Here is an 11574-nt window from a genome sequence, read left to right on the forward strand (position 1 = left end):
AAAACGGCATGGAACTGACAGAGATGTTTTTGTTTATAAATACATAAAAATAAATAAATAAATAAATAAATAACATTATGCTGATACCTTTTGCTTTTCCCAAATACAATGCCTACAGGTGTAAGTGACCTTTCATCAATCCAGTTGCAATGGATGAACTGTGATGAACTGCCCTACTTGTGATTGTTTAGAGATTTTAAAGGTTTTATAACAATGCTACATCTTCTTTGGCTATTCTACAATCTATTCACCTTTTCAGCACCAGTAGACTACTTTCTGTGCAGCCGCACACACACACTCAGGCATGCCAAACAAGCATACACAAAAGTTTCAAGAGTGGGGGATGGAGTAAAATATGGAGACAAATTGAAGTGTGATTTATTTTCGCGGAATGGATGTACAGGACTGAGCGGCGGTCATATTTTGTACCGCTATGCGGTACATCTAGTTCTACTTATTGTATGAGGTAACTGCTAATACACTGCACATATTTATATTTAATTCATATTACTCTAAACCACCTTCTGTAAATCAACTGTATACTACTGTCTACATTGCACTATATTTCTTGACCTGTCTCTGTATATTTCATCACCTTTCTATAATTATGACCGCAGCGCAGCGAAGGTTTAGTCAGATTTTTTTTTTTTTGTTTTTCTTTTTTTTTTTTTTCGCATGCCCAAATTTCCGTCAATGAGTCCCAGGACACTGAAAGACCGGGGTACACGAAACTTGGTGGGCATGTAACCCCACATGGATAGCATGGAACCATCGTTTTTCGTTTTGATCTGTAACTCCCCCGCTTGACTGGACCCCCCGAAAAGAGGGTAGGGCAGACACAGTTTTCTGTGAATATCTCGAAAACCGTGGGGTTTAGGAGGACCATTTTTTTTTTTTGTATGTTGATCTCAAGGGGCCATGTCAACCCATTCCATAACCACTCATTTCATGTATAGCGCCACCTAGTTAAACACAAAAAAGTAAAAATGAGGTGTTGTAATTGAAGGTATCTGTGACCTAACATAGTCAAAACTGCACGAAATTGAAAGTGTATGATCATTATGACACCCTCTGTATGCACGCCAAGTTTTGTGGAATTCCGTTCATGGGGGGCCACACAATAAATTAATTTATGTTACTATACTCCAACTGGCCTGTAGGTGGCCGGAGACAGTTTTCTGTGAATATCTCGAGAACCGTAGGGCCTAGGAGGTCCATCTTTTTTATGTATGTTGGTCTTAAGGGGGCATGTCAACCCATCCCATTACCACTTATTTCATGTATAGCCACCTAGTTAAAAATTAAAAAGCAAATAATTTGGTGTTTTCATCACAATATCTCTGGCTGACAAGGTCAAAACTGCACGAAATTAAAAGTGTAGGATCATTATGACACCCTCCGAATGCATGCCCAGTTTTGTGTACTTTCGTTCATGGGGGGCCTTACAATAAAATAATTTATGTGTACATTTAGTGACGTACACCAACAAGGATTCCCGGGACACTGAAAGACCGGGGTACACGAAACTTGGTGGGCATGTACCCCCACATGGATAGCATGGAACCGTCATTTTTCATTTTGATCTGTAGCCCCCCCGCTGGACTGGACCCCCCGAAAGGAGGGTAGGGCAGACACAGTTCTCTGTGAATATCTTGAGAACTGTAGGGCCTAGGATGACCATTTTTTCCCGTATGTTTGCCTCCAGGGGTCATGTTAACCCATTTCATGTGCACACATGTGCACACACACACACATACATTCACAGTAATGTCACAGGCACAAACACAAGCACGCACACACACACACACATAACATAAACATAACACAAACAATCAAGAATTTCTCAGAATTATAAACAGGCAAGATGGAGGTGGGGTTGTATAAAATGAATTTTACATGTGAAATCTGTGAACTAATCATGTTTTGGTACTTGTTGTCTAGCAGATACCAGTGAGAATTGAGTGTGGATAATGCAATTTAGTGAGACAGTTAGAATCATATAGGCCTTTCAGCGTGATTTCTTTTTGTGGAAAAAATGTGCTGGACTGGGCGGCGGTCATATTTTGTACCGCTCTGCGGTACATCTAGTTTGCATCACATTGAATGCATACTGTACATGAATCACAGCTAAGATCTTTGGTTGCTATGAAGGCCAGTCGTTCTAAATGGATGGTTGCTATGGCCAAAGGCCAGTTCTATCTCTGCCGTTGTCAAGCGGGCATATCCTAACCTTATCTTATTTAAAGCATCTCTATTTTACTTACTTCCATACAGCGAGTCCCATTAAGAAGTGGCCACTTCATTCACACTTACCGTGATCCACGCAGCAACATTATTAAATTAATCTGTCACCATATGCCTATGCCAACGTTTGCAAGGAGAACATTTTAATTTGATTCACAATGAAACGTTACATTTAATGTACATGTTGACAATGAGTAGGCTAGTTTTGGTTGTTGTTGGTGGGGTTACTGCATCCCTTAGTTATGCCTACAATGCAAAATTGTTCCCACGCGATTGTTAGCTCCTGCAGACGCATTTTCAAAACATCGCGATGTGAAATGCCACCACAAAAAATTGTTCGGTCTTAGTGAGTTAGGAGTCTTCGCGACTTCTTTTAAGCTGTCACAGACTCAGGCGCTACTTTTAGGGCTAAAATGCTTCCTGAATTACTCTTAGAAAAAAAAAAATAGGAGTCCTAAAGTTACGAGTACAAGCATCTCATATCAAATGACCATGGCATCACGCTAAGCAACATAAATCTCATACAGCAACATCTCCTCCCTAGCTTCTAGCCACACAAGAAATGAATAATGTTAAATCTCTGCTTAGCATGCTTCTCCGCTTAGCATTCTAATAACAGAAGGGGCACATTTATGTTGACCACTACAATATGACTCATTATATCTGTAACTGTATAAAACACTTACTTTCATAAAGCACACACACCATCCAGCACATACACATGGAAACTGATATTTTAGGTACTTGGCCACAAACTCAAAAAGCTCTGTTCTAGAATATTTGCTCTGTTGTTCCCAGAGTTGCTAGGCAACAACAAATAAACAAAATGACAGTCTTTGATACCAATGGTATCAAAAGTGTACGAGTGATTACGAATGGATGTGTATGGTTTGCAATTAGAATACACAAGAAATAACATTTCCAATAATTTCCCATGATAAATGACCAAGCTCACCAAGCTCACTAATGCCACCTTATTTAGTAAAATGTAATACAACGTTGCCACCTAGCGTTCAGATGTATTTAACATTAACGTGACATTGCTTGCTTATTCTTTCGTCAACTCCATGCTTTTAGGAAAACAATCTTTTTATCATAGTTCCCTCTTCAATGAGCGATTACCAGCTCGTTTTTGTAACAGAGATAACTGTTTATTGTCCCTAGGTTTACAGAAACACCTATTCATATTAATACGTAGCCTATGGAGTGCTGCCGACCACTGTTCATTACGGCCCAGAATGCCTTGCATGTCTTTACAACAAAACAACACAGTAAAACCTAAATGCCCGCAAACATATGCATTTGCATACTTGTAACATTTTTTAATAATACTCTCCTATCATGATATTTAACAATAACGAAAAATTTTATTTGAATACCGTCAATGTGAAAACAACTCTCTGTTCTCCTGCTATTTCAGTTCGTAAGTCCATACTATCCCATGGCAGAGCAAGGATTCCATGAGTGGGCAAAGTTGCTCGGAGACATTATGGCTGTCCAGAGGCATTGAGCATACTTGGAAGGCATTGTGATAGAAGGTGAATGGTGAGAATTACTAAATACCAGTGGGTGGTTTGCAAAATGATGGAAACTTTTGGAATATTTCTTTTTTTTTTAGCTTATGCACCCTCACATTGGAGTCCCCAGTTCATATACAAAATTTGGTATCGATATGTGACAGTGTTCCTGAGATATGGACGACTTCTTGTTTCGGAGCTTCGCCGCCGATTCGTTTGGCTGTGACGGGCAAACGCTTTCGAAAATCAAAAATCCTTCCGGTAACTTTTGTGAGGCTTGGTCCAAGGATAATGTACTTCAAGTTTCGTGGCGTTCGGACCAAATTTGTGACCTGTGAAAATTTAGTTTCGCTTTCTGTTCAATCCAATATCGCGGACGAACGACACGCCCACCTGACGTCATCTTCGCGACCACTTTACACCGGTACTGACCGGACGTTTTAAAGTTGGAACGGTGTCTCTGTCTCAAAGGGCCTAGGCGCTAGAGCTGACAAAAAATTAGGGAGACGGGAAAAATAAAACTTAAGAAGAACAATAAGTGTGCTGCTTTGCAGCAAGCACACTTAATAAAACTTAAGAAGAACAATAAGTGTGCTGCTTTGCAAGCACACTTAATAAAACTTAAGAAATATAACCGCAAGTGGTGATTAACGGGGTCCGAGCAAAATGAACATGATGCAGCATAGCTTTTTAGTTTACGTATGCTTTGATTGTTTGGGCCCAATTGTTCAAAGAAACTTGATTGGATTTCGGTTATCGGATTTTAGTTACTGGATTTCGGCTATCGGATTTCAAATCTTGAAAATGGGTTGTTCAAAGGGAAACAAGGATTCTGAAATTGGATTAGATCACAATCTATTCTTGGTTTTGATCTGGATAAAACCTTCACTTTGTGTTGTTCAAAACTTTTGAGTTGGATTGGAATACATTTGATCCAATTTGAGCAATACATTTGATCCAATTTGAGTTCTGTGTTGGAGTCAATAAGGTGAACAGCCTATAATTATACAGTTATACTTGCTTTGCACGACAAGTCCTGACTAGTAGCTGTAACGTTATAGTGTGCTAACCTCCACAACCCAACAGTATTCTATTCTAGTATGCTAACCTCCACAACCCAACTGAAGGAACTGTAGGGGGCGATGTGGGTTGAGGTAGTGTGAGTGTGTGGCGAGCAGGCAGAGCCTCGGTCAGAAGGCTCAATGGTATGGAGTGATGACACGGAGATGGCAGATTTCGGTGCAACACAAGTGAACTTTATTTAAGTTTCAATTCATCTGTTCTTTTGTTCTTTACTTGTATGTGTGCTGCATCAAAAAGGAAACAAACAGAAAATGGAGTAATCAGTGAAATGGGGTAAATCAGTACAGATCCCAACTCACAACAATAAACTGAAATCATATGGCTATATAAGGTACAACTAAACAATACTTGACATCCCAAGTCAACCAACATCATCTTATCTCTCACATGGGACTCCCAACACACCAAACCAACAAACAAAGACCTTAACTTTACACAGGATGGCAGAGCTACTCTACAAACTGATAAACACAAAAGTCATAGTGAGGGTCATTAAAGTGATGACACGTTAACTCAAAGACGCACACAAAGCAGGACACACTGGAGTGCTGGGTTAAGATGAACAAAAGAGTGAACTGAGGGCGAGCAAACAATTTATCCTGGTCTGAGCCCCTGCTCCGGAGCTACAGGGTTTCCCAGCAGGTAAACTGGGCATGGTTAGGTGGCAGAGCCAAACAATCCTGCAATTTCTCCACAGCACTTTCACCTCAAGGACTTTGTGCAGATTTAAAGAAGCCCTATGCAACAATTTTAGCAAAAATGACCTTAATTATGCAGGTTGAGAGTCGTTCTGATGGTTCTACAATACTTTTTGGGTCGTTTGGTGGGTGCTTCGTCTCCCTCTATCGCTTCTCCACGGAAAAAACGAATATGCAACTTTCTGAACCCGGACCGGGTAAATCCGGATGTAACTCAGCGGAAGTATCCAATCACGCCTCGAAAATGTAGTCAGATTGTAGTTTAAAAAGAAGACTGCAAAATGGATGCCGACTTGGCTTTGTTGCTGTTGAAATTGTAAGTAGCCTGCCCTTGGGTGAACTTCGTTTTTGTAATGTGGTTTGATAGTCTCTTGAACAATGTGTTTGCTAGACCGTTTTATTGTGAGCCCTGTATGTGTTTAGCTTGGTTTCTTTAAGGCTAGCTTGCTAGCTAGTGGGGGTTTAGCGTAGCAGTGCCTGCTACCGAAGCTGCAGGGGGAGCTATGTCGTGAAAAATATGATACCAAATCAGGCGAAAACCCAGAAACAGCGAAGGAATAACCAGACCTGCATAGGGCTTCTTTAAGTGAACATTCGAAAATGAGAAACAATATAATAATAATAAATATATATATATATATATCTATCCAAGAGTGAAAGATCAAGAATCACCGCACACTATATATATATATATAAACTTAGGGAGTCTTTTCACCAACAGTATTCTAACAGTACTCTATTCTAGTGTGCTAATCTCTACCACCCAATAGTATTCACAACAATACTTGATTCTACAGGACTATTTATTTGTCGTGGATAAGATGAAGGGTTTGATAATGGAAGGCAGTGTTTCCCACAGAATTGAATTGTATTTGTGGTGGTAGGTGAAGGGGGGGGGGGGGGTGGGTTTCTGTGTTGGAGTCAATAAGATAAACAGCCTATAATTATACAGTTATACTTTCCTTGCACTACAAGTCCATATTTACAAGTAGCTGTAATGTTATAGTGTGCTAACCTCCACAACCCAACAGCATTCTATTCTAGTATGCTAACCTCCACAACCAAACAGCATTTGAACACTAATGCTTCAAGTGGGATTTGAACTCTCAAGCTAAGGATCACCAGTACAAGGCATTATCCCACTGAGCCACTGACAATCATACACATTGGGCAGTCACATTCACATGGTGAAAATGCGTGTTGGTAAACACACAAGAAAAACTCCCAAGTATACATTTGACAATAAAATGAAGGCCTTTCCTGAAAGAGTACACCTGAAAACTTTTTGAAATTCTGGGGCAATTAGACATTCTATTTTGGGACAATTAGGCATTCTGCTCGCACACTTAATTATAGCCTGTGAACGTGAGACAGATTGTGTTAGCACCATGCTGGCATGACATACTAAAGCAAGATAGTATACAAATCACATCATCTTTATGTCAAATTCTGAGTCGATGAGCATCAACAGAAATTGAATAAATTATAAATGTTTTGAAAGGAATGTGAAGAATGTGAGTGTATGTCTGTGTATAAGAGATAGAGGACCAACTAGCCTGCTGATTTGCATTCTGATTAATGAGGCAAACAAAACAACGGAAAGAGATCAGAAATAGAGACAAATATCTTCTAATGATCAGAAACTATTGTGAAACATAGTGACTGATTTTACTCACAGCATTTCTCCACACATTTGTGATGCATTTGATTTTTATAGTTGTATGAGTAAGTGGTGAGAACAAGACAAGAACTAGCTGAGCTCAAAATGTCCACTGAAAGCTCTTGAAGAGGTAGTTTTCATTTAATTTTGGCGATGGGAGTTCTTTGGTGTGCGAGGGTCTAGCCTGTGCGAGGGTCAAGCCTTCAGTAAGTGATCAATGCCTTCAGAAAGGCTCGTAATCTTCTGTGTCCAAAAGCAAGGACAATGGGGGACAGTGCAATGAAGAGGCTACTGGCAAAGCGAGCAATGATCAACAGAAAATTTGTAGATGAGCCACGGTTGTAATTGAAGTAGTTTACGGAGATGATATTGGTACCCCAGGAGGAGATGAACAGAATGATCAGAGCCAGAATCACCTGAGAGAGAGACAGAGATGTTGTTAATGACCAAATTACCATATAATTATGAAAGGAATTGTCATCTACATGTACTTCCATTTACATTTCATAGTATGTAATATAAAAAAAAAAAAAATTGAATGTCCGCTCCCGTTTTGCTTTATCTTTTATTTCACCAAGTGAACGTTTACGAGCTACACGCTCTTCATCAGAGTTGAATCAAGATAGACACACGTCATACTTATTAGGTAGAAAGGGTCACATGATACATCAATCAAGTTCTAATTGGAAGGCACACCCACTGCAGAGAGGTGCATCCTAGGGTACCAACAGACATCCACAAATATTTTTCACCATACTACACCAGTCTCTACCAAATATACAAAAATATACAGAAAATATATACATACACACATATATACATACATACAAACATAAGTACATATTTTGAAGTTCTTTCTAAAACACGTCTTAGAGTGTACAAAGAAGTCTATTCAGAGTACTTGACATAGCATCAGGCCCTATGGCCATCATAATTTCAAGTAAGCATGATAAGGTGTCTATATAATCACAAGGTTACTATTTTTATCCAGGAGACTACAATACAGCATCATGTTAAAAACTTTTGCTACAGTCTTTACTCACTTCTAAAGGGCAAACAGAAGAACACCAAACAGAAGTACCATTATTTAAAGATTTTCAGTTAGCAACCACATAGTCATTAAAGTAGTTACAGGAACGGTCTGATATTGAAGTCCTCATTTAGTGTGTAATATATCACTAAAATGTAAACACAATTAATGTAAATATATACAACTGAGTAAAGAACTGTACTAATTGAATTATTCCCTAAAATCCAGGCTATACCAGCACAGTTTCTGTATGTTACCTTGGCAGCGCGTCTCTCAGCGCGCACTCTCCTGATGACGGGGGCATCTGGGCTCCTCTGCGTGTGAAGGATAGGGCTCTGGTGGGCATAGAGCGTCAGCAGCGAGCCCAGGTTGGTGAAGCTCATCAGGATGATGGGGAGAATCTCATGGATCACCATGGAGGTTGTGACAAAGGCCAGGCCACTGTAGGAGCTGGGGAAGTTCCACATACAGCCCAGCAGGGAGCGTGTGGTGGTGCTCACAAACATTAAAGTCTATAAGCGATTGGAAGCAAACGCAAACGTTTATTTGGTGTTTACTTTGATTTATAGAGAAATATTGGAATATTATTCATCTTTCTCTCATTAAAGAACCCAAAAGACCTTTGTGGAGTACTTGTCATGGTTCAGATATTTAGAATACTTAACAGTGTGACCTATGTTCTTCAGTTTAGTACCCATTCAGATGGGTAAATACAGTATAACATCCCAAGACCATAACCTTACAATGTACAATAGCTGATAACATATCATTTTCCATACTCATTTGTAACAAATCCTTCTGCATTGCTATTGTGATCGAATCAGAATTAATTGTACTGTTCATGTTACTTCCCTCAGGGCTGCGCTTTAAGAAAAAGATCTACATGCTCTTTCATCCCAAATGCAATTACTATGGTTAATGAACTATGGAAAAATAAACACTGGAGTGTAGTTTGGTTAGCTATGTACTGCATATGTGCCCAGCTAGGTCTGGGAGAAGAAGGGGGAGGCAGGATGGGGGGTCTGGGGGAAGAAGCATTATAGGAGGGGCTGGAGCACTCTGTGTGTGTGTGTGTGTGTGTGTGTGTGTGTGTGTGTGTATCAGGGTTGTGCACAATTCAAATTGCAATTCTGCTTCCTGATTGCTACCTCGATTGAAATGCAAGTGAAATTCAAGAATTGAATTCAAATTTAAGAGCCAGTTTCAATTCAATTCTGGAATTTTGCACAAGCCTGGTGTGTATAAGAGAGAGAGAGAGAGAGAGAGAGAGAGAGAATATGCAATCGACATCTATTTTGTGAGGTATTTATCCCATGGATATGTTGTGTTTATTGAATTGTGTCTATACTATATATTGTATGTACTGTCTATTTTATTGGTGGGACCGAAGGCAATATTTGTGCCTGATATGACAATAAAGTCTATACTATTATATTCTATTGTTCTATTATTTTAGGTTCAGTGCAAAAGTACATCCAGCATCAGGAAGACTATCACCAAAACAAGCACTCATGTTTTACTGATTAAGAGACCACATCTTCTGGCCCTGTACTGCACATCTTCAGCTCTGTGTGTGGTGTGGGTGTGGGGGACACAATATACACTGGGCACATACCTCTGTTGAGTTCCTGCCCCCACTGGTTGAGAAGATATATGCAGGGATGGCATACAGCAGGTTGATGACCCAAATGATGGCAAAGACAGCAAACACAAATTTGGGCGGGCCTCTGTTGACCGAGATGGGAGTGATGCGCCGGAGAGTCTGGAAATGGAAAGCGCTGAGGAAGAAGGTGGACCACACGTTCACGGAGCGTATCCACACCCACAGGCCCATGAGGAACTTGCACCATTCTCTGGATGAGTACAGCTAGCATCATCAGGAAAGAGAGAGGCCAGAGAGATCTTATCAATAGAATAGAAAAGAGAGCAAGAAGCATTTGCATTCATAATCCAGTGACATAATACAGAAACTTTTGCAACAGCGCAGGCAGTACTGCATTAGAACAAAAAACTCAAGCATGCGTAGCCTACAACCATGAGATTGCATATGTTCAATTGGTGGGACTGACTTAAAAACACCAAGAAATATTGAATGATGTTGTGAATGATTGTTGAAATTTGTAGAATGGATCTAATCAGTTTATGATGCATCATAATCTCAAAGTTATCCTTTATTATCTTTAAAGAAACAGGCCTACTTTTGAAAAGTATCATATAATCTAAGCATGTGTCCCTTCTGTTACAACTTAAACTAAATAATGTCCCACGAGTAGGCAAGAAACAGGCTCACAAGCCCTTTAGAAGAAGTTCTGACACCCCCGCTCATCCATTTCACTGATCTTCTCCACGGCCCAGAGGCAGGGATGTCAAAGTAGGGCAGTCAGTTCATGAACTAATAGTGAGCCATTATAAAATAACCACCTCAGAGCAGTGAAAATCATGTCATCCCTGTGATCTTCCCTAACACACATCTCCTTTCTTACCCAGTTCACCATGTCAGAAGGCACGCTACACAAAAATGCAATGATTATTCTATCATTAATCTATGTCTTGGCTCTGAGTAAAGGCACTTATAACTTTTACCAATCAGCCTCATCCCACCTACCTCAACTCCCTGATCTGATATGACCAACAGGGTGTTCCTCGTGATGGACACCATGAGGTTGGAGAAGGCCATGTTCACCAGGATCATGTCCGAACTGCGACCTCCACCTTGGTCCCTGATAACACCCTTGCCAATCACACCAATGATCATTGCATTTCCCAGGATCCCAATCACAACCAGTATTAGGTATAACGTTGCCTGAATGTTTGACATCCGGATCTGGAGACCCATACCAATGGGCTTCGCGGTCGCTTGTATTTCCTCCATGGCCCAAACTGGTGGGGCTTCTTTTTGAGACTCAGAAAAGGCTGTCTTAATGTCATCTATTATACATTGAGGTCAATAATGGTCATCTGGACCTCTGTTTCCTCTTAAGGACCAATAAAGTGAAGTTCATTCAGTCCTGTCCAAACGTATCCTGCTTGCTCAATCCCATTAAAATTATGGCCATGCCATTGAAGTCAGTCCAGAAAAACAACGTGTGCACCAACCAGGTCTTCTGCCATATAAACTGGTGCAACCTCCTCCTTATAAGAGGATGCAACATATCACCATGGTAACCACATCCAGGAGACTCATGGGGTTGATGCAGAAGAGATATTTCCCCCAGGTGATCAATCCGACTCCCCGAGTTTAACTCGGTCTGCTGACAGGTAAGGGTAACCTAGTTCCTTTGAAAGAAACACTGTCGCTTTAGCCATGTGAAAGTTAAGCAGGCATGTCTATCCCAACACCCC

At 40.4% G+C, this 11574-nt stretch overlaps 1 protein-coding gene across 1 annotated transcript; it reads right to left on the reverse strand.

The window, feature by feature from the left end:
- Window positions 1–7270: 7270 nt before the first annotated feature.
- Window positions 7271–11574, reverse strand: LOC121707410 (olfactory receptor class A-like protein 4). The gene is made up of 4 exons (XM_042089946.1): window positions 10838–11574; window positions 9848–10099; window positions 8490–8744; window positions 7271–7618 (listed from the first exon to the last, which is right to left on the reverse strand). Exons 1-4 carry the CDS (start codon window positions 11102–11104, stop codon window positions 7406–7408), a joined length of 987 nt encoding a protein of 328 aa, XP_041945880.1. The 5' UTR covers window positions 11105–11574; the 3' UTR covers window positions 7271–7405.

This window comes from Alosa sapidissima, chromosome 4 (assembly GCF_018492685.1).
Source record: "Alosa sapidissima isolate fAloSap1 chromosome 4, fAloSap1.pri, whole genome shotgun sequence".
Classification (NCBI taxonomy): Eukaryota; Metazoa; Chordata; class Actinopteri; order Clupeiformes; family Clupeidae; genus Alosa; species Alosa sapidissima.

Coding starts and splice junctions, on each gene's coding strand:
- LOC121707410 (XM_042089946.1), bottom strand. CDS start 11,104: ATGGAGGAAATACAAGCGACCGCGAAGCCCATTGGTATGGGTCTCCAG. Junction 10,100..10,837: donor TATCAGATCAGGGAGTTGAG/GTAGGTGGGATG, acceptor TGATGATGCTAG/CTGTACTCATCCAGAGAATG. Junction 8,745..9,847: donor GGGGCAGGAACTCAACAGAG/GTATGTGCCCAG, acceptor AATCGCTTATAG/ACTTTAATGTTTGTGAGCAC.